This window comes from Aythya ferina (assembly GCF_964211825.1).
Source record: "Aythya ferina genome assembly, chromosome: 24".
Classification (NCBI taxonomy): domain Eukaryota; kingdom Metazoa; phylum Chordata; class Aves; order Anseriformes; family Anatidae; genus Aythya; species Aythya ferina.
The window spans coordinates 4,395,808-4,423,792 of record NC_140322.1 but is presented as its reverse complement, the minus strand read 5'-3'; the positions used below and the strand labels follow the sequence as shown (position 1 = coordinate 4,423,792).

General features: G+C 50.4%; 2 protein-coding genes across 7 annotated transcripts; both read left to right on the top strand.

Moving 5' to 3' along the window:
* The first annotated feature begins 37 nt into the window (after positions 1–37).
* Positions 38–23,410, top strand: TRNAU1AP (tRNA selenocysteine 1 associated protein 1). Of its 6 annotated transcripts, none has more exons than XM_084497329.1 (17): positions 38–191; positions 2,473–2,549; positions 2,660–2,757; positions 3,542–3,641; positions 6,440–6,492; positions 7,740–7,871; positions 10,983–11,102; positions 12,511–12,673; positions 13,233–13,266; positions 14,994–16,804; positions 17,921–18,131; positions 18,372–18,440; positions 20,186–21,079; positions 21,385–21,450; positions 22,169–22,228; positions 22,604–22,709; positions 23,056–23,410. In XM_084497329.1, exons 3-10 carry the CDS (start codon positions 2,672–2,674, stop codon positions 15,128–15,130), a joined length of 825 nt encoding a protein of 274 aa, XP_084353455.1. In that variant the 5' UTR covers positions 38–191; positions 2,473–2,549; positions 2,660–2,671; the 3' UTR covers positions 15,131–16,804; positions 17,921–18,131; positions 18,372–18,440; positions 20,186–21,079; positions 21,385–21,450; positions 22,169–22,228; positions 22,604–22,709; positions 23,056–23,410. The 6 variants fall into 6 exon arrangements, with proteins under 6 accessions (XP_084353455.1, XP_084353457.1, XP_084353458.1 ...); XM_084497331.1 differs by having other exon boundaries at positions 2,473–2,555; XM_084497332.1 differs by lacking the exon at positions 2,473–2,549 and adding an exon at positions 14,587–14,737 and having other exon boundaries at positions 39–191.
* Positions 20,884–27,081, top strand: RAB42 (RAB42, member RAS oncogene family; the record flags this gene model as incomplete). Its single annotated transcript, XM_084496873.1, has 6 exons — positions 20,884–21,047; positions 21,385–21,450; positions 24,189–24,455; positions 25,016–25,423; positions 25,838–26,140; positions 26,652–27,081. The coding sequence occupies 6 exons, from the start codon at positions 20,884–20,886 to the stop codon at positions 27,079–27,081; spliced, it is 1,638 nt and encodes a 545-aa protein (XP_084352999.1).
* Positions 27,082–27,985: the final 904 nt, after the last annotated feature.

Below are 27,985 nucleotides of genomic sequence, written 5' to 3'. Positions count from 1 at the left end.
CGGCGGGGGCGCCGCTCTCTCCGCCCGCCGGGCGCCGCGGAGGAGGCGGCGGCGGGGGCAGCGCGGCGGCGGAGCAGGGCCGCGGGCACGGCGAGCGGCGGGGCCGAGCCGGGAGGGCGAAGCCGCGGCCCCGCCGAGCCCGCCCCGGGGCCTGCGGGAGCAGCATGGCCGCCAGCCTCTGGATGGGGGACGTGAGTGTCCGGCCGGGACCCGCGCGGGGCTTTGTGCGGCGGGGGGAGAGGAGGAGGAGGAGGAGGAGGAGGAGGAGGAGGAGGGAGCCGGGGCTGCGGGCACTGCCGGGGGCTGGGGAGCACTGACGGGCGGACAGACTGACGGACACACAGCAGTCCCGCACGCTGGCACTGACTGACACAGCCCCGCACTGACTGACTGACACTGACGGACTGACGGACACAGGCAGTCCCGCATGCTGGCACTGACTGACTGACAGACAGACTGACAGACAGATAGACTGACTGACTGACACACAGACTGACTGACTGACACACAGACTGACTGGCTGACGGACATACACGCAGTCCCACATGCTCGCACTGACTGACTGACAGGCACAGTCCCGCACGCTCGCTCGCACTGACAGACAGACGGACGGACGGACACACACAGTCCCGCACCCTCGTGCTGACTGACTGACTGACACACAGTCCCGCAAGCTCACGCTGACAGACTGACTGACTGACACACACAGAGTCCTGCACACTCGCACTGACTGACACGCACAGTGACACCCTCACGCTCCCTGACACCCACCCTGACACCCCCTGTGACACCCTCACACTGACACCCTCACACAGGCACACACACCGACACTCACCCTGACTGACACACACAAGCTTCCAAGCCGGCCACACTCACACACACACACACACACACGGAGGCACCTCACACACAGCCAGGCTCAGAGGCGGGCACACACCCCCGCAGGGACCCTCGTGTGCCCCACAGCTGTGGGCGCAGCCACGCTTGTGGCACTTGCACCAGTGTCCCTCGCGCTGGTGTCAGGTCCCTCCATGCACTCACGCTGTCGTGTTTGCGGTCTCGCGGGCGCTCACACACTCACAAGCCTGTGGCTGACTTGCTGCTAGGCACCTGTGTGCTCACAAGCTTCAGGGGACACGCTCACAGCACCGACACACTCACAGCTCTGCACTCATGTTCATGCTACACACAAAGGGACACCTCCAGCCTCTCCACAGCATCTCCTTCAGCCACCCTCTCACAAACTCTCTGGAACACGAACGTGCAGACCCCAGCAGCCACCACCTGTTGCCTCTATGAGTCTGCCTTTCGTGGACACACACACACCACAGGGACACCCGCACAGCCCGTCCCTACAGAGCAGGGCTACCTCCGGTGACTTGCACGTGGAAAAGCCATTGGTGTTTCACACTCGCTCCTCAGCAGGGCATCTGCCAACTTTTGCACGTGCAAGGCAGCACGGCCGCCTGTTGTCAGGTGCACACAGAGACCACACGAGTCTGCACGTTTCCTCATGCACACGAGTGTAGGAAACACCCGGTACCTGACAGGCACACAGGCATGCTGCAGGGCTGTCACCACAAGACCATAGGCATTTGTACTCACATGAAGCTACATCTATTTCTATTTTCCCCACACCTCTTCACCTCTTCCACCCCACCCCCTGTGATGCCGGTGCAAACTCCGTGCGTGCACAATCCCTCTTTTCACTCACAAACACAGCCACCGTACCCCTGTTGCTTGTCTCACACGGTGCTGCCTGTCCCACGGGCATCACACACAATCCTCATTTCTGTTCTCTTCTTTCCTGTGCCACTTTGCGTTACACGGAGGCATCCTTTTAGAACCCCAGAATCATTAAGGTTGGAAAAGACCTTTGAGGTCATCTGGTCCAACCCTCACCCTCCCAGCAATCTCACCCACTAAACGTGTCCCAGGACCTTCATCGTGGATTCAGTCCAACTTGCAGTGCCATTTCGTGCTTTTTAGCCACTTACACCATCCAGACACCTGCACTCACACTCAGCATCATTCGCACAGGACCGCAGCCACATCACATCCCTCTTACACACCGTGCTGCCTTCCCGCGTACACCCCACAACACAATCACTGCACCCACAGACCTGCTGCGGGCTGCGACTAGAGGACTCCCAGTGCTGCCCCACGGAGCTCCGTGGTTGCGTGAGGTTGGCACGGCTCTGCAAACCCCGACCCGAGCTCGATGGGGGCTGTGTTACCTGACACACGCCACCCGTTCGTCACAGCACCCCGGGCTGTGCCGCAGCTGTGTACTGTCAGTGCTGGCCCAACCTCCGTTTGCATAGAGAGAAGGAGCTCGCCATCTCCTTACCCCCCTGCTCCTGTGTAGTGAACGCTCAGTTTGTTGCTGTATGTCTCTGAGTGGCTTTTGTCCTTCTGTGAAAGCTCCCTGTTCTCTGAAATTCATGCTGTCTCTTGGGTTCCACTTTGCAGACTGTTGAGCCTGGTTCATGCATGCCTGCTGGTTTTGAGTGGCATCGACCCTCTTAAATGAGTCTTCTTTTTGAAGTGTAAGGGTAAAATACTTCTCAATAATGTTTTAACTGCTTAGGGTGACATTGACACATATATTCTCCTTTTTGTAGTTGCCCTGATCTAACTTATTTTTTTGCTTTTGTAGCTGGAGCCGTATATGGATGAAAACTTTGTTTCAAGAGCCTTTGCCACCATGGGAGAGCTTGTACTGAGTGTAAAAATCATTCGAAACAGGTTGACAGGGTAACTCTTTCTGCTTGTTCTCAATTCGTTCTGCCACTGCATCTCTACATTTGGATTGAACTGTTTGCCCTTTACGTGGCATCGCTGTGGTCCTGTCCGTACGAGAGTGATTTTCCCTTTCAGCTTTTCACCATTGCTGCCAACAATATGAGGGTATTGATGATAGCAATGGGGAGGAAGTTGCTGGCTCTTCGACCTCCCCATCAGTGAACCATCCTGCAGTGCTTCAGCACTCCTTCAGAATGGCCCACGTATGGCATACAGTCCATCGGGGAATTACGTGTTCTGGGCTGAATGAAGACTTCAGTGACGAGTCTGTTAATCATTGCACTAGTGCAGCTACATGATGCTAGCAGAGGTGGGAAGTCTGACTTAGAAAGAGCCACGTGAAGACCTTTTGAGTTCGTTTAGAATGGGTGACTGTACGCAGGATAACGTAGTCTTGTGTTTTTGTAAATGCTGTAATTTCGTTTATGGTTGCTTTAATTTGGGTGGGAAAAGTTAGAGTCTGTGAAAGGAGGAAATGGAATAACTGAGCAAAAGTATTTTCTGTGTCCTTATGTTGACCTGACTTACTGGTAAGTAGGGGCTATCACTTCAGTGAAGATCCAAGATTACTGTGCTAGGTTCTGCTTGGTAGCTAACGTTTATACTTTGAAAAGGAAATTGTCCCATATATCGCTGCTATAGCAAATTTCCTAGCAGTTATCTGAAAATATAGTAGTCCTCCTCAAATGTTTTAAATCTGAAATCCTTTTCTCTCCTCTCCTGTGTCTGTGTTCAGAATTCCAGCAGGCTATTGCTTTGTAGAATTTGCAGATCTAGCTACTGCAGAGAAGTGTTTACACAAAATCAATGGAAAACCGCTTCCTGGCGCTACACCGGTAAGTAAATCAAATCAGCCAGTAGAAAAGCAAATTGTGAAGAAATAGAGGTAGAAACTGTATTTTGAATAATGATTACATACAACTAGTTAGCAAAGTGGTATTGTTCTTTTCTTTACACTTAAGTTAATGAACATAAAGCTGTTATGTTCTTACTCAGATAATTATTGAAAAAAATGTTAATTTTTGTTTGAATGTCTGGATAATATCCAGGTATAGAAATGTTGTGGTGTGTTTTTCTATTTCTGAGCCTTTCTACTGTTACCAAAGTTGGACTGATGAGAAACCAGAGAAGATCAAGGAAAAAATAGGTTGAGTATACGTACCACAGTCCTTCTGTCTCCATTTGTAGTTCCATATGCATTTCCTATAGTTTGTACGTTGTGATGTATGCACAAGCTGAACTTGCAAGTTTACACTGAGTTTTGCGTAACACTGATTTGCAAGAGAAAAGCGACTTTCAAGCCTTGCATTATTCTTGGCCCTTAGCAAAGAAAAGTTATTCAAACCCATTTACAGTGGAGAAAGAGCTAGTCCATTTTATAATTGCAACACATACCACATGTCTCAGGTACCTAAAAGCTAGGTAGTTAGGAAGAAGAGGAGGAATAGTCATAGAGGCTAATTTTAGGGTGTTGGCTTGAATGTGTAGAATATTAAAATGGGATGGCTGACACAGCTGTCCGTTGTACCCACAGAATTTGGCTGCAGTAGCTGGGATGACTGGTTCATAAAGCAGCTCTAGAATCACCTCTATGACAGTTGATATGTTAAGGTAAATGGACGTCTGTTTCAGAGTAGTTAATGCACTGAGTTGGAAACTGGGAAGTTCAGGTGGTGTTCCTTGAACTATTTCATCAGCCTTCCTAAGAGTATGACATCCCCTGTCAAAAGGGGTAGGTAAGAGGCTTGGAGGTCCTCTCCTGTCCCGTTTAATAACCCATATACTGCAAGTCAGAGGCCCTGACTAAGGGAAGGTAATCTTCCTAGATGCCTTCCATAGCCACCAGAGAGAGAACGAGAACAGCTCCTGTGAGAAGATGATGATTGAAGTTTGGTTTTGGAAATGCTGGCGTTTATCCAGAGTTTAACTCAAAATGTAGTGTTGTTTGGAGGGATGATTTCCATAATGCATGGAGGGAATTATGGATGTCAGACAGAGCCCCAGTGTAGGCAGCCTAAACCAGTGCCCTCAGCAGGCAGCTGTCCAGCTCGTCTCTTGCGTTTAGATACTTTTTCTCTTGCTTGCAGAGAACTGAATGTGGCTCACGCTTTTATTTATTTTTAAATCCTGAATCTGCCAAAGGACTAACAGAGAGCTGTGGTGCTCTTATTGTCTTTCTCTTACAGAATTAGTGTCCCCAGTTCCTGTGAGAGTGGAAATACTCTCAGTTTTTTCATTGGTTTTAAACCCAAAGTATTGCAGTGAAGAACTAGATCCAAAGAAAAAGATCAAAGTGTTTTAGAGTGGAATCTCAATTTTATGTTAAGAAACTAGGCTTGTAAATGGTCCACAGAAAGAATTGTGTACCACTGTGCACCAGTGAATGCAAGCATGCAAGGAACATGATTATAGCCTAGAGTTAAGTCTTTGCTCTATTTCCCAAGAATTATTTACGCTATCTTTGAGGGGATGCATCGTGCAAGGCACAGGAGCACTCTAGGCTCTCCACTGTACTAAACAAACGTTCTGATCTCTAGGTTATGGACTCACAGTAGGCTTGCTTTCTTTGACCAAATTGAATTCTTTGATGCTATGCCACTGTGTAGTACAGAGGGATGTCTGCTTTGGAAGCCTGTTGGGAGATAGAAAAATGGTTTTGAAGCCCCTCATACTGACAAGGGAATCCAGCTTAGGTCTTCCACTGCCCGGGTGAGTTATGAAACCAGTATTCTTGTAAAGGAGTGCAACCCTTTGCTTCTTCCTCTGTCAGACATGTTTTGGAAGAAAATAGCAGTTACCATTGCACTCTGCAGTGAGCCTGCTTGGGTCACTGTGTGCTGAGCATCACGTAAGAGTGCCTCTGGGACTGAGACCCGCAGGATTTTGAGGTAGAAGATCTTCAGCTCCTTAGATCTTGGTCAAATTTAAATGTGAGGTGGGTTGAAACCTGACAGGATGGGGGCTATGAGATCCAGATGTGCCAGTGACACAAATCTAGGCTCCTGGGGAATGTTTGTTTTTTTAAAAAAAAAGATCAAGTGCAAAGTTTAGGGAGGCCTCCACTATCAAACAACAGGTAAGTCTTTCAGATGACCCCCTCCCCCTTTTTTTCCCCCCAAATAAATGAGTGCATCATCCAGAGCAGAATATTTAGGCATGCTTCTAGAATCAGGGATTGATTCCATTTTCCAGTGTGGCAGATTCTGCCCTGTCAGTATTCTTGTAATTCACAAATGTCCAACTACGTGTGCTATCATTTCAGTTTAAGACCTTAAAATAAGAAGTCATTTAATATTTGCTGTTAGTACCTCAGTTTTCCTTCCTTCCGTAAAGAAATAAAAATCTGATGCTATGTAAGGTCCACCCATCTTTCACTAGCTCTATAAACTGTTGAAGTAAAGACAGCCCAAGCCTCTTGGTGCAGGTTGTTTGGTGATTTTCATTATTATAGCTGTACTGAAGTAAAACAAAAATGTTGTTCTTGCTACCTTAACTGACTGGCCTGACAGCGCCGAACATCTGTCAGTATTACATTTTTTAAAGTATACAAAGTTAGCTTCTTGTATTTTTTCCTAATTGTTTGGATTCACATGGAAACATTTGAATGTATGGATTCATTTTTGCCTTGTTTCAGGCAAAGCGATTTAAATTGAATTATGCAACGTATGGAAAACAGCCCGATAACAGGTAAACACTCAATATTCAAATATTAGTTTTGCCTGTTTAATGTCTCCTTATCAATTACCTTGCAAAGAGTATTCAAAATATGTAAACCCACAAGTTCATCACTGCTGGACAAGATGCACAGCTAGCAGATTTGGACAGGAGAGAATTCACGGGATGCATAGAACCAAATCTTGCACCATTTTGTCAAGCAGTGCCAGATAAGTAAATCCCACAATTAAAAATGTGGGTTACATTAAACCGTCTTGGGACACACTATAAATATTCGTGATGCTGCAGCACGCTGGCACCGTATAATGCCATGAATGTGTTTGGCACCTGGGTATAGATGCAGTGGTTTCGCACCACCTGGCTTAACTGGCTAGAGTACCACCGCAGTCAGCAGAGAGGGAGAGGCGCTCGGAATTGCCCTCTGGAGGAGCCCATCTTTCTCCCTTGACAGTGAAAGGTGTGTAAGGAGGTGAATGGGCTAAATTAGGCTTCTGAAGTTGGGTGGTTTGAATACCTTTCATAATGCCTGCCCAGAAACGCTTACACAGTTGAATTAATAATAACACGAGGAGATGTTCAGGCAGGTGTGTACTAGGGTGAAAACAACACAGTCCTGCAATTTCCAAGGGCAGTGTTAGTCATATCTCTGCAATTATATTTTTATTTTAGATGATTATTTATGAATCTTTAAAAAAAAAAAACAACTTGAGATTAGAATCAGGGCATGACAGGTGGGGCAAGGAATGAGATTTACAGCTGGTAACTAATTCTTGTGGTTCTATTTGCTCTGGAAGTAGTCGTGTGTTACAGATGGATAGCACAACCTTTCTGGCCCCAGCAACTTGTTCCGTGAGCCTTTAGCAGAGAGAGGTTAACTTAGACCACCTGTCAGTTTTATGCTTTTCTTTTCATGTGGCTCAGCTGGTTTGTCAGGAGTGTCTTTTTAAATATTAAAACTTTTTAACATCAAAGTATCTAATTTATATATTATAAGTTAAGATCAGTATGTGGGAAATAGCAGATTTATAAACAATACAATAATGTTTCCTTGCTGTGTTAGAAATTCCTATATGGTGCCCAGTTTAATATCCTCTGAGAACTAAAAGATGGAATTACCTTTAAATACAAAGCAATATCAAGTAGATGTCCTTTAATATCACTTCTCTCTGAAGTCAAATTCGTAGGCTCAATGTTAGCTGTCGCTCAGCGCGTTGTGTGTGTGTATTTGTGCTGAAGAAGTTTTCTTTTGATTTCTTTAGTCCAGAATATTCCCTTTTCGTGGGAGATCTGACTCCTGATGTGGATGATGGCATGTTATATGAATTTTTTGTTAAAGTTTATCCATCGTGTAGAGGTGGAAAAGTTGTTTTGGACCAGGCAGGAGTATCCAAGTAAGTTATGTTTTATTCATTCTTTTCTTTCGCTTCACATGCAGCAATAGGAAAGATGTAATGCAGCAAGGGAAAAATATTAGTTATATAAGTTTAGATTTTAGTAGATCCCATACCTGCTAAAAATACAGTGTTCTTGGATTTTCACTCTGCAGTGTTTGGGTTTTGGTAGGTCACTGTGGCATATTGTCACTCTTCTGTCGTTGGGCTCCTTGTGTGTTGGCAGTATGTTATTGCACTTCTGAAAATGCTGAAAAATGTCTAAGTGATCTATAGACACTGGTTCCTGGACTTTCAGATAGAATTTTGCTTTTGCAGCCTTTCGGCTGTTGAGTTCCATTCTGATGGAAGCTTTACAGTTTTTTGTTTCACATGGGGTAGGGCGAACAAAACTATGATTCATTGTCATGTAGTTAGTAGCTGTATTGTTCGTCTTCACTGGAAATGTCTCATCAAAAACAGATGTCAAAACCCTGGTTTTCTTAATCTTAACCAAACATTTTCTAAATAGCAGAAAATGAAACTCTTTTCTTAGAAGAGAGATCACTCAGTTGGTCCACCAGTTAGCCAGCATCCTTATTTTTCAGAACAGAACATGGCTTCAGTGACACACAGTGTTCTGATACAATGCCCGTGTGTTGTGGCCGTAGATCTCCCTCTGTCTCACGTAAGGGTTTCTCACTCTTCAATACATTGCTCTGAAGGAATGTCTGGAGGTGTCTTGTCCAACTTCCCACTCTGAGCAGGGCTGCTGCCAACACAAGATCAGGTCAGCCATGAATTGTGCAGCCTGGAAAATCTCCCAGGATGAGATAATACAACTTGCCCAGGCAGCCTGTTCTAGTGCTGCAACAGCTCTCTAGTAATGAAGTTCTCCCTTATGTCCAACCCGAACCTCTTGCAGAGCTGCTCTGTCACTCTCTGTGCTGTTACTGCCACCTCGCCTGAGACCAGCTGTGCCCAGGTACCTCCTCCAGCTTCTGTTTTGCTGTACATGGTGCAAAATAGATGGTCGGTGACGGATGTTGGGCTGTTAGGTGGCTTTGGGAACAGTTCCTAGGTGCAGATGTCAAGGAAAGGTGACCTGTGGTAGCTGGGGAAGGGACGGGGGTTTACGTATTGCTGGGAAGAGCACAGCAGGCTCCCCTGGGCTGTTGCTGCCAGGGCTTTGTTGTGACTTGTGCAGTTACTCAAAGCTGAGGCAATGCAGGTGCTAGTGTGGTGCGAGAGAGGATCTTGGGGTTTGCGGACGTGCCTGGTGAAGCCCAGGCCCTTCCAGGCTCAGGAAGGCTCCTCCCAGCACCTCCAGCACAGGCAGGAGAGGACCTTGGAGCCTGGTGCTGCAGTACTCTGCCTGTTCCTTGCTTCATGCCATGGGTGCAGGCTGGGGGTCTCCTCTTATCTGCTGGGACAGGACAGAGTGTCTGCCAGGGAGGTCCTGACCTCATAGAAATGACTCATTGTTGGGGTTATTTTTGGCAGGGGATTTGTGGTTTTTTGTTTCTTTCTTTCTTTCTTTCTTTACAAAATCTGGTTTAGCCACTGATACGGAAAAAAAAATAATCCCAAAATGTTGGAAGGATGGCTCTCTGCCTTGCTGCACCCAGCCAACAGTGCACTACATCTAACTCTCCATCCAGCTCTAGTTTGGAACTGGCAATATTCATGGCTTCACTTCAACACTTCTGGTCCTATCTGAAAGGCTACAGGAGTCTTTGTAGCAGCTTAGAAACGTACACACTGATGTGTGTGAACACCTAAATGTCATTTACACTGGTTTAATTCACCACAGTGCTTTCACAGAGGGCAAGTTAAACTAAGATAACCAATTTTAAACAGAATGGGTACCCATGGAGAGTTTTGCTCTTGCTTAATTATCTAGTTTGTATATAGACAAGTCTGAGCTTTGATTTGGGCTTCTATATGGGGAGCATACATACACGCACGCACATACATATATGTAAATATGTATTTGGACTTGTCTGTGTAGCTCGTTGCATTTTCTGGAGCACTGACTGCTCTGTAATAGCTTCCAGTGTGGCCGTACTATGAATGCTAGGTGATGCCACTTTCAGAATTATTGTGTGTGTTATTTTGCATTTCATTGTTCCCACAGAATAGATAATACGCTGTAAATTTACACCCTCGCTTACGGCTCGTTCTTTTCCCGGGGTAGACAAGCCCTTTCCCTCCCAACCTCTTTCCTTCACCGAGATGGATTCCTCTTTCCCTCCCACACCTAAGTCTTTGATCTTTCTGCTGCGTGAGGCGGCCCATCCCATCCTGGGATCCTGGCACTGCCCCTTGGATGCTGTTGCGTTGCTTCTGACTCACTACAGCATCAAATCCCACGCAAAAGACTTTTGGGGCTGGGGGGAATTGGTGTCTCTTCTCTGGCTAACATACACCCTGCTGTTAGTGCTGCAGGGGAGCATCGCTGCAGAGGTGAGGGCATGCTGGCTGCACGTTACCCTGCTCAAGTTGTGCTGTCAGCAGGTTTTAGCAACTTGATGTTAGGAGCTTGTTTTTGAGTCCACTGTTGAGAACGCTGACAGGATCGTGTGGTTGTTGGGAATGACAGAAAGCCTGTTTGAATAGCTTTGTGTTGGAAAAAGGACTTGATTAGAAAGTGCATCCTGCTCAATCCTATGGAAAGGCGAAGTTTTCCTTCCTAGTGGGGCAGTTTTAGGTATGGCGATGATGCCAATGTCTTGTCGATCCTGTGCTGACTTGCAACCGTTCAGATTATCGGTATCCTCCCAATATAGATTTGAGGCTTTGCTGCTGTCTGTTCATGCATTTCAACACGTCTTGTGTCAGCTCACTTCAAGTTCCCCAGAATCCACTGGCACAAGGTTTAGTTTACTTTTCTGAAGCTCTTGAAAGTGCTCCCGAAGCTCAGACGTGTCAAACATTCTGCAAACAATGCAAAACAACTGGAATAGGGAATCATTTAATCTCTCCTAAAAGCCCTAGCGCAAGCGTTTTATTTGCTGTGTTTTTCAAAACCAATTTAGATTTCACTGTAAATGTTAAAAAAACAAGCAGCATGGCTTTTTTTTTTTTTTTTCTTTGCTTTTGCTTGATACAAATTATTCCGTATCTCTGCAGAGGTTACGGGTTTGTGAAATTCACGGATGAACTGGAACAGAAAAGAGCGCTGACAGAGTGTCAAGGAGCCGTGGGGTTGGGCTCTAAACCTGTACGCTTGAGTGTGGCTATACCAAAAGCGTGAGTATAAGAGCAGACAGATGTCAGATTTAAGAGCAGTATCTTACGAAAACACGTGCATTTTTTAATAATTTTTGGTGATTTGGGTGCACATCCTGGATGTTTCCATCACAAAGTGAAGGAATACACACAAATATAGTAGACTAGCTGGAGTGTCAGAATGCAGAGGAATCAAAAAATTATAACGTTAGATCAAGACTAGACATTTTACACTATTTTTAATTATATACATTATTAAATGCACACACATACACACACTGTATTTAAATGTGTTTATTTTTGAAGTATATGTTCCTTTGCATTGAAATAATCTAAATCTGCTTATTGACTTCTGGATAGCAAAGCTCAATTACCTTGCTGATTCTATTACAATGTCTACTGATTTTTGGGGCAGGGATTAACTTTTTTTTCTGTGTTTGTTCAGAACCTGATACAATGAGATCCTGGTCTGACTTGGGGCTCGTAGCACTAGGGTAATACACATAATAGTAATTGCTCCCTATTTGAATAATATTTAGATTTTCAGTGACCTCAGAAGTCTTGGGGGGATAAGGAAGGGAAAAGGGAATGTACTGTGGTAAGAAGACTGATGTTTCCCTCTTCCTACTTCTCACTGATTTCATCATTAGATAAAGCTTTGCGTGTGACATTCTCATTTGCAAGCTACATTTGTCATCTCATTATTTCAAATCCTGATAATTAGGTGGGATTCCCAATTTCTTGGGACTGCTGCCTCTTTATGCCAAGGAAAGAGAATTTTAGTTAGCTGACAGGCTATTAAACAGATACATTTTAATTACTTGTAGTCCTTTTTACTTATGAGCTCTTTAAACTATTTGCATTGAAGACCATCCAATTCAGTGAGAATGGGGACAACCCGTTGTTGCTTAGGCTTTGTGACAGTGGCAGAAGGGAGAGATTTTGGACCATTCTCACCAAAAGAAACCCCAGTTCTTTTGCAAGGCTCTAAGTCTTTAGCTCTTCATGTAAAGTAAGACTCAGTATCTCGTTTCAGGAGGCTGCAGAGTAGTACCTCTCATTTGTCAGAAAGAAAAAGGGACCCAAGAATCTGGATCATGGCTCAGGATATTCTAAGCTGAGACCTGTAGTCCCAAACTCTTCCCTTCCCAAAGCCAGGAGGTGATACTAAATTACTCATAAAGAATGAAAGCAGTGTTTATTTTATTAATGAATATGAATACAGGAAAGGGGGTTAAGTATAAACCACTTCTTTCTTTCTGCACATTTATGCAAATGATAAAAATTACCACAATAAATAGTGAACGTATTGTAAAGAATTAAATTTGCATGCTAGAATAAACCCTCTGTACCTTAAGCTATTTCACTTCTGCTTTTTCATAGTTGCTCTGCATTATTTGTAACTTATTCCCGCTTTGTTTTTTTCAAGTAATCGTGTGAAACCAATGGAGTACAATCAGATGTACAGCTATAATTATAACCAGTATTACCAACAATATCACAACTACTACGCCCAGTGGGGCTACGACCAGAACACGGGCAGTTACAGCTACAGCTACCCCCAGTACGGCTACACGCAGAGCACAATGCAGGTAGGACAGGGCAGAGCGCTCCCTCTGCAGTGATCCGTCAGCACAAAACAGCTTTCTAAACTCTAGTAGGCACGTTATCTTCAAGCTCTTCTATTTTAATACAGCTACTTGATGAGGAAGCAGAACTGTTCAGCAGACCCTGGCCTGCACTGTTGTCATGTGTAGGGGTTGTTGCTAGGACTGGGTGGGTAGAAAGGTCTGTGGGGTATAAGGGGGCTCTAAATACAGTTGCCATGGTAGAAGGTTTTCCTTTATATGGGCAATTGGACAGCCAGTGCTGAGATTGACTACTGGGATCCTTCATAGGCCTTGGTTTAGAGGATAAAACAGATCAAAACAGCCACCCACTGCACCACAGGAATTTCAAGAACTGCTGCCTCTGTTAGAAGTTCAGTGTGTGATCTCCCCCGGGAGTGGATCGGAGGGCTTGTGCGTGAAGAACTGTGTTGTAATCAGTCAGTTATAAAAGTCAGCGTATGACAGTAGTAACCAACAGGTGATGTTTGTTTGAAATAAAAATAGTATCTGCTGTCCTAAGGGCTTTTTTTTGTCTTTGCAGTCATATGAAGAAGTTGGCGAGGATGCATTGGAAGGTATGTTTCTTCAGTTCTTTATTGAAGTTGTGTGTTTCCTTTGCACTGATTGCAGATGGAGAGTTTTTCTCAAATTGGCCCCTAAATTCAATGTATAATATACCTTTGTCTATGAGTAAATTTGAGGTCTGAGAAAATTTTCTGGTCCCTGTCACCTGGCTTGAAACCTTATTTTACAGTTGCTGTTCTTAGTCTAGACCTTGTCAGGGCTGAAACAAATTGACTTCACTGGCATTGAGACCAGTTGTGGTGTAATGTTAACATCTCCTTTGCCCTGAAAATACAGATATTGGTCTTCTACAATATACAAGATTATATTGTATATAGATTCTTGTTATTTAGAGTCCAGGCTACTTAAACCGTGCTTATTGTTTTAAAAACAAATAATATCAGTTAGCATACTGGTAAAATATTTGTTTTAGCAGTCATTAGTTGAAATGAACCACTAAAACATATTGTGGTTTTAAATATACATGTACATATGAGCTGTTTTCATTTATTCACTCAAGAAGTACTTATTTTGTACTAGTAATTCCAAATTTCTGTCTTGAATGGAGTATGCACGATGTAGTGTATCTTACTGTTCTCTTAAAAACAAAAAAAAAAACAAAAAACAGTGGAAGTAGAAAGCAGCTAGACCCTGTATGTGATCTGTGGCTATAAGTAATGGTGTCAATGAGAAAGCCCTCGCTGGCTTTTAAAGGCATTACACGAGAGCTTTCCTTTCTGCTGAAACTAATACGCCAGTGCTGGAATTAGAATATCTCTGGGGTGTCTTTTGCTCGTTGATTAAATTTCCTATGTACTAATATGTTGAAATTTGTAGGAAGCTGAAATAATGTTTTGCCAGTGCATCGCTCTTTTCTTAATTGTGTTTCCCTGTGATGTGTTGCAACATGATATAGCTAAACCCAAACATGTTTACAAGCATTTTATTCCAGATGCGCTTTGTAGTTTTTCCATTCACTTGGCTAGTTTCTTTGCACTCTGGTACTTGCGTACTGACCTAAGTGATTGGAACAGTTTGATAACCGAGCCTTTAGATTGGGGGTGGGGGTAGGTGAGCTTTAAATCCTACGGGAGGGGTGGGTAATGCAATGAGTCAATTTTTGCAAAATGTTAAGTACACGTTGGCAGCAGCAGAATAGTACCCACTGGGTCGCCCTCCTGCCCCTAAATGCTTTACAGACATTTCTTCCAGCTGTAAAACAGGGGACGTGTTCATGGCTTAATTCACTGGCACTTCTGTGGTTACTAACTGTGAAATGCTTTGAGATGTTCGAGGCTTTGGCAGACGAGCTCTGGTGACTCTTGTTGCAGCAGCGTAGGACGCTCCCGTCCCCAGCCATCCACTCTGACCCCGTAGCGGAGGGAGCAGACCGGAATGTGTGCCTGCGCCTCCGCTGCTCCCCTTTGCAGTCCGGTGCCTTCTTGGGCAGTTTAAGTGGCTACACCGGGCTGCGAGGTGCAGGTATGCGTTCTCTCTGTTGACTCTGCTAGGGGGGCAATCACCACTGGCAAGAGGGACATATCTGCACCCAGTTAGCTCTTATCCCATTGCACAAAGGTTTACCAGGGCTGTTCTAGTCAGGCTCATGACTGGGCGAGTGATGGGAATGTTTTGGGACTCCCTCCACATTTTTCTCATAAAACTACCATATTTATGGGGTGGGTTTTTTTCTAACGCATTTGGCATGTGACCTGTTTGTCTGTCTTTCTTCCTTCAGACCCGACGCCTCAGTTGGACGTCCACGAAGCAAATAAACAGTTTATGGAACAGAGCGAAGAGCTCTACGATGCCTTGATGGACTGTCATTGGCAGCCTTTGGACACTGTCTCGTCAGAGATTCCAGCCATGTTATAGCCTCGTTGCTGAGGCACTGACTGTGTGACAAACCCGCCAGTGCGCTCCGGACTGTTACGCTGCACCTGGATCCTGCGGTAGTGAGGGGTGGCCCTTTGTGCACCCAGGTCTGTTACTCGAAGTACAGGAGGCCTGTGGCGTTGCCTGTACGACATGAGTGTCGTAGGAGCATCATGGTAACTTTGATTCGTGGTGGAAGTTAGAACTGCAGCAGTTTTATTCCTTTTGTCTTGAAGTGAACTCTTAATACTTGTAATTTATAAACTTTCAACCAGATGGCACAGGGGAAAGACTCCACTCCAACGTACAATAAAAAAGTTGGTCTTTTAAGTAAAATTACACTCTGCATTTTGGTTCCTGCCCCCCTTTCTGTTTGGATGCCCATTTAACTGTCTTTAGTCACTTGATCCAACTCCCATAAATGTGTTTGTTTATTTTTCGAAGAGTCACTGTCAGATACCGCTAAAATGTCTCAGAAGCTTTCTAGTGACTGGGTAAGGTTGCTGTAAACTGAGTATGGGAAAGAACTGTGTCGATGAAAGTTTGTGTTCTGCTTAATCTAAGCTGTGATCTTGAGCTAGCGAGCTTATAGCTTGGTGTTCTGAAGCAATCTGCCTGAAGAGCATTTTGGAAAGCAAAGACAGGAAGGAGTTTTACAACTCTACTACAGACCGATGCCTTCCACCAGGTGGTCTCTAGCGTGTTTGGCTTGCCTCTCCACCCATCTGTGAGGAAATAATTCCTCAGCAGTCGAGCAGTTTAGAACGCTTTTCCCAACAACCTTGTTTAAATGTTACTCTGTGTATCATGCCTTTCTCATTGTGGACAGGCCTTGATGGTCTCGTGATGATGTTACGGTTTCACAGCGTCTTCCACTGTCTTGTCAGAGTGTATATGGTGAAACTGAAGATCTTGCAGCAAAAACGGGTCAGAGCAATCTATATTTTGTGCAACAAATTGTTGCTAACTTGGAAAGCATTTTTCTACTGGATGTTGTATAAGCTGGATGGACGAGCAATATATTTAAGCTAATATTATGTTGCGTTAGAGGTGACGGCGAAAATGATAGCACTTATGTACGTGTTATAAGCCCTTTTCAGGCTTTTGTGCCTTAAACTCTTTGAGAAACAGGAACAGATAAACTACCTGTAATAAATGTCTATCCGAGAAATAGTTTGGTAACTGGAATTGCTACTGCAAAGCACTAAGTTGCCTCCCTCCCCATGTTGATGCAGAGATTTGCCACAAAATTTAAATACTTTCATAAAACCTACTTCTACTACGCATTTGTTTGTGTCCATAATTATGATATATTTGTCAGTCTGTGGTCTTTTTATCAACTGCAATGGTAAACGTACCGTGGATATGAAGCTGGTGGTAACGTACGCTGGATTAAGCAAATTTCTGAACAAGTGCTAAGAGGGCTGCTGGACCCCTGCGCTCTCACCCGCTGTGAATTTTTTCCTCCTGCTATGCTTTTGACTGCTGTGGGCTGCAGACAGTGTCCTAACCTTGAGTTACTCTGAATTTAAGGAAATGAATGTTCCCAGTGCAGTGTTTGAAAGGCAGCGGAGAGGTGGAAGAGAGCAGAGCGCTTTTTTCTTCGGATGGAGCTGCTCGGCGGTGCTGAGCACTGAACAAAACGATGCCCCTCAATAGAGTGGTGTTCTGGAGGTGATGTAAAGGAGGTTTTTGTGTTCTGCAGTGACACGCTTTCTAGATCGTTCTGTTACTGTGCTACAGGAGTGCTACTCTGTGTGCCCTTCGTTCCCTTTTTGACCTGCTGTTCTCTATCCCCCCCAAACTTTCGCTTTTATAAAGCAGCCCTCCTCACTCGCTGCAGGAGGTGACCTGAAGCCACGATTACTTTTTGTGTTGCTGTTCTGTGGCTGGCCAGCACTGCTGTCCTGTTTAATACTCCCTAATGGATGGGTAAGCCACATCCATCTAAGCTCCGTGAGCTACGCTGCTGCCTGACAGCTGTCACAGACCCGATAATTGCAGGAGATGGAGGACGAAGGGAAGCAGCACTGTGTAAAGGACAGTGGGACAGGTTATCACAGAGTAGCACCCCTCACAGACAGTGACCCTGGGGCAAAATCATTTTGCTGTCTTCTGGTTTTGTCCCAGAAAGAAAGTTGGTAGTGGTCTGATCCGTCATTAGTGGCATCCCAAGCTTCCAGGATAGCTCCGACATACAGACCCTCAGGCCCCTATGGGGAGAACAATTTGGGAATACAGAGGCCAACAGAGATTACCCACTGAGGCCTCTTTAAGGGTGCTACAGGGCTTAAAACAGCTCGTGCATTTCTTTTTAGGAAGGAGGTTGATGGGAGTGTTTGGGCCACGCTCCCTTAATGCGTGAGGCCGATCCCTCTCTGCTGGCTGAGGAAGGGAGAGGCAGCCCCCAGCAACAGGGAAGGGGGGCAGGAAAAGCCCAGGGCATTAGGAGAGGAAATCAAATTCTTACAGCTGTCTATCAAAGCTGGGAATTACCCTGGAGAGACAGGGGTAAAATCGAACTGCTCCCCCCCCCAGGGAATTGGGGTGAGTGAGACGGGAGGCAGCTTCCTCTCCCTGCTGTGTTACGGATGGGAGAGGTGCAGCACCAGGCTGGTGAGATGAGAAAGCATCCTCCCTCGCGTTACTTTGTAGGCGTGGGGTTTTAATCATCCCTGCCAGCCTTTTGGGGTTGTTTGTGAATCTCTGCCAATGTTCTGTTGAGCTGGTAATCTCTCCGCACTTTTTTTTTTTCGTGTATCACTTACCCATCTTAACGTTCACTTTCAGCTCCTGGCCACCGTTGCAGCACCTGGAGCACAGAGGAGACTTTTATGTGGAGCTACAAAACAGCCAGTCACCTGGATGTGCAGGGTTTGTTTTGGAATCCAAGTCAAACAGAGTGTGGGATTTCATTTCTTGTGGATGGCTACAGGAAAAGCCCTGACTAATTACCATCTGGTATAATGCAGGGTGAAAGATGAGGACTCCATGTAGTAAGGTAAATTCTGCTTTTTATCTTTATGTGCTAAAGGCAAGAAATCCGAGGCAGGTGATAGCACAGCTCACTGAGATTATGTAATTCTTGTAAATTGCATCAAAATCTGTGATTTAGATTCCAAAGCATTCTGCCTTTCAGCGTGCAGCATTTACTCACACTTACAGAAATGACTTAAACATCCTTATGGCATTATGTGGCTGAGCTGTGATGATCCAGTGTAGATTATTCTTTAAATTGCAGGGGCTCTTGGATGACAATTTGAGTCACGGAGACTGGAAAAAGTTCAGCCAACCGTGGAGCTGCAGCGAGGTGGGTGTTCCTCCTGTCGGGCATTGAGTGGCGATTGCCAAACCATAAGCTGCCAGGCTTGCAGGGTATCCTGTTGTCATTACCGAGTGGTTAATTAAAAGCCAGCACCGGGGACAGCCTGGGGGAAATTCTGACCGGCTTCCAGTGGCGTGAAGGCGAGGGGCGTGAAACCTCTTGCTTACCAAGCGTGTGCAAGGTACAGGGTCTGAGCAGGCACCTGCAGTGATGTTTCCTCTGTGCCTGCCTAAAGAAAATCCCTGTTATTTGGGCCAGTTTCAGGAGACAGGTTCATGTTGCGCACGCTGCCAAGAGGTGCTGAGCGCCCTTCAGATCCTTCAAAATCCCTTTTGAGAAAGGGAGATGTTGTACTCTGATCTTTAAGTGCTGTTGGTTTCCTCATTACTGCCTTGCTAATCCCCAGCTTCTGCTAAATGAGATCAGAGAGGAATTTTTACCTTCCAGACTAGCAATCTCCCAGTGCCGCTTGTAAACCGTACTGGATACTCCAGTTTCTGGATTTAACTTGGGATTTACTTAGACAAGAAATTAATTTTATGACAGGATGGGCTGCACGTTTTAAATGCAATAGCTACGTTTGAACGCTGATAAAACTAGCTCAGAAAAAAAGGCACTGACAACGCTTTCTTTACCTTTTTGGTTGTTCAGGACAACTCTTCAGTAGGTATCTCCTTTTTTTCATCAAGTTTTATTGCTCTTTTCTTTCTTAGCAGTCATTTCCCAGCCCAGATGGTTTTAACAGGTGCAGTAAGTATTGCAAGGTGGGCTTTGAGCGTACTGCTTGGTACGTGCTCCATTTCTCTCAGCCAATTTCATGCTTCTTCTGCAGATAAAGCAGTTAAAATGCTGCAGATTGAGAGCTGTTGCATGGCCAGGGCTTGTCTTGTCCCTCAGTGCTCAGGACCAGCAAGCCAAGTGCACCAGTACTGGGTGCTTGCTTTTTTATAGAGAGCTTCCCTGCGGCTTACTCTGCTCCCACGTGTCCAGTGAAGGAGCTGCAGCCTCTTCCAGCATCTGCTCTCCCCCTGCAGGTTGGTGTAAGGCTCCAAACCACAAGTGGAGGTTCCATCAGGGCCTTGTGACCGTAGAGTCGAGCACTGCAGCAGGATTTTCACTGCTCTGCTTTGTTCCTCCATCGGTCTTCATGCTCAGACTGTGATGAGCTAAGGTCTACTGAGCAGTGTCTGGATTTCATATTGATCTTTGGGGATTTTCCCCACTTACTTCCTGAACACCTGATGTTTACCAATGTTGTCTTTTTCTTTCTTTTTCTTCTTTTTTTTTTTTTTTTTTTCCTACAATGAACTCCCAATTTGTCTCAGGATTTGAGCGGGAAGTTTCTAGCTTCAGTTTTCGTGAGCTGTTGTCCCAGGAAGAATTTGGGTCCCCAGGGAATGCCTTGTGACTTAGCAGAACAGCTGCAGGGGCTGTGGAGTCTGGGGCCACCTGCTTGTGACCTGTCCCAGCAGCTTTGACAAGAACTGTTTTTAGAAGAGCTTGCTCATGGAAGGTTTGGGGCTCATTTCCAGACCTCTGCTTTAAATGGGTGCCAGGTTTATTTTGCCAGTAATCTGGCATGTCTGTGGTGAGGGGTTACTGGTTTGAAAGGGTGATATGAATTTCTGATCTGTGGATTTTGCTCAGAACAGGTTAAAACCTAAGTATTGTTCTCTGTCTTTTTTTTTTTTTTTTTTTTTTTTTTTTTTTTTTTTTTTCCCTTTCTCTAGGGCTCAGGGGCAGGACACAAAGCTTTTGCTCTAAGATCCAGCTTTTTGACCGGATTCTTCATGGTGGCCGTGCCTTCAGCATCCGTACCAGCAGAAACTTCATCAGTCCCTTCCAATCAGCGGGTAGGTGCTCTCCTTTTAAACCCTTTCCACTAATTACAGATCGGGAGCCAGGAATGTGACAGAGGGATTGCCTTGGCAGATAGATAGGCTCTGGCTTCCAAGAACCTTTTCTTCCATTCCCTGAGGGTGGGGTGTGCCCCCTGGCCTTCCAGAAACATTGAGCAGGAGAACTGCAGCGGCTGCTTCACCTTGCAACGAGCAGCCCCTGGCACACGCCTCAGGGGCGGAGGAGAGAGAAATTTGTGTGTCAGTGCCAGGGAGCTGGGGGGTCGTGTAGGAGGCGGGTGGCACAGCACAGCTTGCCCCCAGTGCAAGTTCAGGGCTTGGAAACGCAGGTCCTGCAGCGCTGGGGTGAGGTTTCCCCCTTCCACCCCGGCTGCTGGCGGTTTGGGGCACGTTGGGTTGGGGAGCAGCAGGGCCTGGCATGGCGGCGGGTGGGGGGGGGCGGGTGGGGTGTCCCCGGACTACAACTCCCAGCAGGCGCAGCGGCAGCGCCCGGCCGCAGCAGCCAATCAGCGCCCGCGCTCTCTCCCTATAAAAGACCGGCGGCCGCCCGCCCTCGGCCTTTCCTTGTGATGGCGGCGGAGGCTGAGGGCTGCGGCCTGGGCGCCATCCGCCGCCATCCGCCCGCTCCCGGCGCTTTTCTTCCGCCCTGCCCCGCCGCATCGCTGCCTCGGGGGTTCGGCTACCGGGCGGCGGCGGCTGGGGACGCTCGGATGGCGGGCGGCGCGGATGCGGGGTGACATGGCCGCCGGCCTGCCCCTGGATGAGGTAAAAACCAGGCCCGGAGGGGAGGGGGGGGGGACTGGAGCCAGCCCGGCCCTATCGAAGCTGCCTCTGCCTCGGTGCCGTGGCAGATGCAGTCAAAAAGGAGCCCAGAGCCACCCGTTTTCCTCGACGGTCGCCGAGCAGTTGGAGCCTCCGTAGCTGCCCGGCAACATGAGGGGGAAATACACGGCCTGAGGGGAGCGCGGGGCCCGGAGGGGCTCCCCAGGGGCCTTGCTGCGAGGGGAATGGGAGGTGGGGGTGTTGCTGCTGTTCTGCTGCTTTAAAATGTTTAATTTTTTCTCAATAAGAATCTACCTGGAGTTCAAGATTGCTGTGGTCTGCAGCGTGGGAGGTGGCCCCGCAGCACCAGGCAGGTGAGTGGTGTGATCTGGCCCCTGCAGGCTGCCCCCACTGCTGGGAGCGGGGCTCGCTGCCCTCGCTGCCTCCCGTCCTCAGGGCAGCAGCACTGCCCAGCCCTCTGCTCACAGATATTTCTGAAGGTGGTTCCTGTTCCAGGTGCTACAGGTCCCCTGCAGGAGGATCCTTGAATCCTTTGCCGGGCTTGTTCCTTTGATGAGGCCCTGCAGGGGAGGATTTCCCACTCGTGGGCTTGTTAAAATATTCCCTGCAGTCGTTAAGATCTGTGAATTCCCCTTATTAACTGCTCTTACCAAAATCATGTATAGTAGGGGCAGAAGGAGGATTTCTCCAGCGTCCCTTGGCCCTAGTGGCAGAAGTGAGGATCGAATTTGATCCAAAGCCAGTAGATGACTTTGCTTTTGATGCGTTTGTTGCTTCTTTCTCCAGCTGTGTCAGGTTTTGCCAAAACAGGTTGGTTTTTACCTCCTGTGCATGTTAAACCAAGAGTTGTGGCTCTGAAATAGCTGCAGGTCTCCAACGACATGCGAGAGCAAGGGGAAGGTCTTTGACTGCTGGGCCTCTTCTGCCTGTTGCTGTCACTCGCCCTTCCTATACGTTTCCAGATATTTTTGAGGGGGCTTCTCCCTCACAGGGGCTTGGGTTTGTGGGCTGGCTGTGTCTGCGGCGTGTACTCACGAAGCAGTTGTGATGTGTTGTTGTGATGTGTTTCAGGGCTCCTCGATGTTCCTGAGCTCACCCAGCTGATGCCCTGCCTGCCGGGATGGACACGAGGTGAGAGCGTGCGCCCTCATCAGAGCTCGGCAGCCTGTCCCTCCAGATCCCTTTCCCATCAGATCTGGATACCGGTCTTGTGGTCAAAAAAGGAGGAAAAGGAAAATTCAAACTGGTCTTGGCCTTTTTGCTGGTCCAGCCCAGCTCTGAGAGGGGCCAGTTTGATGACAGTGTCAGCGTGTTCCCCTGGCAGGGGCTGGGGTGGGAGTGGGAGTCAGGAGAACGGGGAAATGTGTCTGGCATAGAGGCCAGAGATGCAGTCAGGGTTCCTGGGCTGGTTTCACAGGGGCTGGATTTGAATTGAAGCATTAATTCTCTGCGCCCAGCAGCCCACCAACTTCAGGTGCCCACCGGTGGCTCTGTTGTCTCTTTCAGGAATTATTCCCTCAGTGGAAGAGGCTGAGAGCTCGTGAGCCCCTCTCAGTGAAGGGAATCAGTTTGCTGAAGGCCGAAATCATGAGGAAAGTGGGATGTGGATTGGGTGAGTGGCTTCGTGAGCGATCAGATGTTCGGTGGTTTTGAGGGGGATCTCAGCAGTGCTTGCTGGGGGCAGCTCAGCCTGTGCTGGAGGTGGCAGCCTGCTGGGGCTCTGCAGGTGGGAATGATCAAATTAATTAGTGCAGCCCTTAATTGGGTGGCCTGATACCTTCAGGGCAGAGTCCCTGTGGGATGAGCTCGGCCTGGTCGGTGATGATGCCTTTGTTGGGAGACTGCTGGATGAGTCCTGCGGATATGGGGCTGAGGCCAGGCTCCAGCAGGAGCTGACCCCCTGTGCACTGCATCAGGCTGAGCTTCCTTCTGACTGGGCTTTTTTCTTCCCTCCCCAGGTTTTTTTGGAGCCGAGTGAGGTTTCGGTGTCTCAGATTTCAGCATCCTGCTCCCGAAGCCGCTGCAGTTGTGTGTGATGGGATCCCAGCTCCTCGGTGAGCCGTGAGCTCCCCCAGCTGGGGCAGCTGCTGCTCTGCACCCGGAGCTGTGCACTGCAGGCAGCGGGAACCTTGCAGGTTCTGGTGCTGCTGAAGTTGCCGTTTGTGTGCTCGCTGTGGAAGAACGATCCCTTCCAGGGAGTTTTCGCAGAAAAAGAGCTTTGGGGGGAGGATTGGGAATATTTGAAATACTTAAAATAAGTGAATAGTTGAGACTGTGTGGAATACTGGGGTTAAATAAAGGCGGTCACCCAAAGTTCCTGCCGTGTCTGTGTTTGTGTCTGGGGTTTGTGACGCCTGCTGAGTGTCCTGAGCCCGGTGTGGTGCAGGGGAGCACAGCTCGGGGCTCCTCAGAACACCTCTGGGCGCAGAAGGTGAAGGCGCAGGGGAGCTGGGGCAGCAGCCCAGTGGCGCTTCCCTTTCATTTCCTCCAGCTGCTGGGGTGCCAGAGGGGAGGGAGCCGCCTGTTTTAAGACAGGTGCCAATGAAAGGTGGTGCGGAAGCTGTGCCCACAGTTGGGTGCTTTGTGGAGAGCAATTTGGGGATGAAAAGAGCTGTTCCTGTCCCTAAACTGCCACCAGCGGGAGGACAGTGACCTGGTGGGGGGAGTGGCATGGGAGTGACCCGAACTGGTGGGGGGGGTGCTGGGGGTGCAAGAGAGTCTCCAGCCCCTCCTCCCATCCCTGGGGCACTGCCCCAGCTCCTGCCCGCAGCCTCCTCCACCTCTGGGCTGTGCTCAGTGGCAGGTGACAAGGACAGAAGGTGACAAGGACAGCTGCAAGGAGCAAACAACCAAACACCCCCCGGGCTGTGCCCCTGGGGCTGCTCACAGCGTGGCAGCCTCTCCCTCCTCCTCCTCCTCCTCTGCTTTGTTTGTCCCGGGGTGGGTGCGAGGGCAGGACGGCTCCGTCCCTGTCCCCAGGGACAGCGCTGCGGGGTGGGGACAAGGGTGGAGACCTGGCCCCAGTCCCACCAGCACAGCAAAGCCCCTGGGGCCGGGATCCGTCTGGCCCCATGGATCCCTTTTCCCCCAGCCCAGCTGCCGGCATAGGGACAGCGCTGGGTGCCCCCCCGGCCCCCCATGTCCCTGATGTGGGGGGCCACTACCAGTTCCGTGTCATCGTGCTGGGGGACGCGGCAGTGGGGAAGTCGTCGCTGCTGCGCTGCTACGCCGAGGGACCAGGGGGGGCTGTGCCCTGCCCCACTGTTGGCGTGGATTTCTACAGCCGCACCGTCCCGCTGCCGCCCGCCGGCAGGGCCAAGCTGCAGCTGTGGGACACGGCCGGCCAGGAGAGGTTCAGGTGAGGTGGGGACGGGGACGGGGACCTGGCTGGCTCGTCCCCACCCTGGGAAGCTCTGGCACCCCGGTGCGATCAGACAAATCCCCCAAAAATGCACCCAGGGATGGATCCTGGGATCTCCTCTGAGAGGCACGTCCCTGTCCCAGTGCCTGGGGTCTGCGGTGTTTTGCTTCGGGTTTCGCTCGAGGAGGCTGCAGCGGGAGCAAAGTCCCCGTTGGGAAAGGCCCGGGGTGGACGGGGACGGGCAGTGAGGGCTCTCCGCGACGGGGACACTTTTTGGGGCTGTGGCAGCTCCTTGCTGAGCTGGCAGCAAAGCCACTGCTGGGCTCGGGGGAGAGCCAAGGGGGACCGAGCTTGGGGTTAGGCGATCGCCTCCCTGATTGCATCAGCCTGGGACAGCCAAGGAGGCTCAAACGGGCTGCGAAAGGCTGGGTTCATCGGGGTCCTGCTCCACCCCATCCCCGGGAGCCTTTCGGGGCGCTGGGGGAGGTCCCCCCGGCCCCATTCATCCCGGAGCAGGCACAGGGGGTGCTGAGCACCCACATCCCCGCCGTGCCCAGGTCCATCACCAGGTCCTTCTACCGGAGCGCCGCGGGCGTGCTGCTGGTCTTCGACCTCACCAACCGGGCGTCCTTCGAGCGCGTCCCCGAGTGGTACCGCGAGGCCGCCGGCGACCGCGCCGCCGCCTTCGTCCTGGTGGGCCAGAAGAGCGACCTGGCGGCCGAGCGAGCCGTGTCGGCCGAGGAGGCCGCACACCTGGCAGCCTCCCTGGGCATGGCCTTCGTGGAGACCTCGGCCCGCAGCAACCGCAACGTGGAGCTGGCCTTCGAGACGCTGGCGGGGGGCATCCTGCGAGCCCTGGGCCGCGGGGCCCTCGCCCCACCCCATGACTGCGGCGCCATCAGGCTCATCCCCAGCCCCAGCCGCCCCCGGCCCCTGGCACGGGGCGAGCCCCAGGGGCGCTGCTGGTGCTGATGGGGACGGGACCCCCCTAAAATTGGGGATGGAGCTGGGGAGCTGCTGCCCTGTTCTTTGCCTGGAGCTCACCCCCTGGGGCTGTGTTCCCACGTTGGTTTGCGCTTCCAGCCTTGGTTTGGGGGCTGTGGAAATAATAATCCCCCCCCCTCCAGGGGTGTTTTTAATAAACCAGCTGCCTTCTGCATTAAAAAAGCTCTTCCGAGTGCTGGAGCACCGGCGTGGAGCCCTGAGGAGGGGGTCACTGCAGGGGGGGGTCACCCCCACCCACCCCACCAATACCCCCAGTGCCTCCAGCGGGATGGAAAGGAGCAAAAAAAAGGAGGAGAAGGGACCCCCCCACACCCTCACCCCGGCACCCAGCACCCCCTGCCGGGGCAGGAACGCCTCCCGTGCCCCGGGTGCAGCGGGAGGAGCGGCAGCACCCTGCCCGAGCACGCAGCGGGCGCGGGGGCGGTGGGTGCCGGCGGGTGGCAGCGGTGCCGCCGAGCGCCCATGGAGCCGCGGTGGCATTACCAGTTCCGGGTGATCATGCTGGGGGACTCCACGGTGGGCAAATCCTCGCTGCTGCGGCGCTACACCGAGGGCGTCTTCCTGGACGCCGTCAACCAGACGGTGGGGGTGGATTTCTACGTTCAGTTCGTGGAGCTGGAGCCGGGGCTGCGCGTCAAGCTGCAGTTCTGGGACACGGCCGGGCAGGAGCGGTTCAGGTGGGTCTGGGTCCAGCCGTGGGGTCTGGCACTGGAGATTTGGGGGATGTGGAGGTGGGGAGGCATCGGGAGACAGGTTTGGGGTGGGGGGCTCTGAGCCCAGCCCTGGGGGCTGTTTGGGTAGGGCTGTGCGCTCTCCCCACCTCTGCCCGATGAGGAGGAGCCCTCGGGGCTGCCTCGTAAGCTTTGGATTGAGCTCTGAAGTGGCTGTGAGACCCCAAAACTGCGTGGGACTGGGGTGCTCCTGCTGGGAGCGGGGCAAAGTGGCTTCCCCACGCTGCTGGGAGCCTCCACGCCCCTCTGCTGGGAATGGGAGCACTTGGGGGGCCAGAGCTGCTCGTAGGTACAGCAAAGGGTTCTCCTTGCCCTTACGGTGCCTCGAGAGCCCTGTGCTCCTTCCCCAGGGCAGGAGCTGGGCTGAGGCTGCTCGGGCGAGACGTGGGGACAGGAGGGCAGCACCCAGGGGAGCCCCGGGTGCCGCTCACCCCGCTTCTGCTCGCGCCCCCCCAAGGTCGGTGACCCGCTCCTATTACCGCAACTCGGCGGGGGGGATGCTGCTCTTCGACCTCACCAACCGCGCGTCCTTCGAGAGCATCCGGCGGTGGCACCGCGAGGTGACGGACACGGTGCAGCCATTCCGCGTCGTCTTCCTGCTGGTGGGCCACAAGAGCGACCTGGCGGCCGAGCGCCGGGTGGGCAGGAGGGAGGCCGAGCGGCTGGCGGCCTCGCTGGGCGCCCAGTACGTCGAGACCTCGGCCAAGGACGCCAGCAACGTGGCCCAGGCCTTCCAGATGCTGACCTTGGCCATCTACCGGGCGCTGCAGAGCGGGCTGCTCGCCCCCTGCGAGGCGTGGGACGGGGTGAAGAGCAGCGGCCCCCTGCCCGCGCCGCTTCCGGCTCACACAACGAAGGAGGAGAAGAGGAAGAAGTGCTCGTGCTAGGGACGGGGGCTCCGAGCCGCCCGGTTGTGCTGATGCGCGGGAGGTGAAGCAGAAATCAGGCAGGGAGGGGCTGCAAGGGCGCATTAAACTCCCCGTGCTCACCTCGCTGCCTGCCCGTGTTTTCCTGGGGAAGGGGAGGCGATTCGGGCCCAGGCAGCTGATGGGAGCGGGAGCACGGAGGGGCAGCGTTCCCCGCTCCTGTTCTCGCCTGTCCTCCAAAGCTGCCTCCACACCCAGACAGGAACCGCAGCCCTCACAGCGCCCTGAGGGCCCAAAGCTCTCAGCACACAGCTCCAGGACTGATCCCAACCCCGCCCCCCCCCCCCCCCGTGCCTTCCAGCCCAGCGGGCTCTGCCCAGCTCTGTGCCCCCAGCCCCAGCCCCGCAGTTTCTCCCCTCCCCAGGCACTCGCCTGGGACTGTGCTTGCCTGGTGCAGGCCCGGGGGGCTCCTGAGGCAGCAGCTCCTGGAAGGGAGCACGGGGACCTTGAACCAAGGGGGCTTCCCCCATTGGTGCTGGCAGTGAGCTCAGCACACAGCAGCCTCCTGTTTCTGCCAGTGCCCTCCTCACCACGTCCAACAGCACCCGCAGTGTCCCTGGTGAGCAGGGCAGGCAGCGGGACAGGGCCTTTCCTCATGTCCCAGGCCAACAAAGCAGCAGATCCCCTTCATTTCCCATCCTCAGCCATGGAGTCACCTCCATTTCCACATCCTCAGGTATCCTAACGGTGCCAGTGTCCGAACAGCGGGCAAACCGCTCAGCCTGGGTTGGATGCAAGGAGCCCAAGGCAGGGGGCAAGGTGCCTGCCCAGCCCTGTTAGCGCCTGCCCAGAGCCCAGGCAAAGCCTTCTGCTCACTTTAAAGCCCAGGAGAGCTCTCCCAGAGCCAGCACCACACGTGGAGAAC

Bases quoted from the DNA above. Each gene is read 5' to 3' on its own strand.
- TRNAU1AP (XM_084497327.1), top strand. From the start codon at position 165: ATGGCCGCCAGCCTCTGGATGGGGGAC. The intron at 11,103-12,510 runs GTGAGTATAAGA...GTTTTTTTCAAG, and splicing joins AGTGTGGCTATACCAAAAGC to TAATCGTGTGAAACCAATGG. The intron at 13,267-14,993 runs GTATGTTTCTTC...TTCTTCCTTCAG, and splicing joins TGGCGAGGATGCATTGGAAG to ACCCGACGCCTCAGTTGGAC.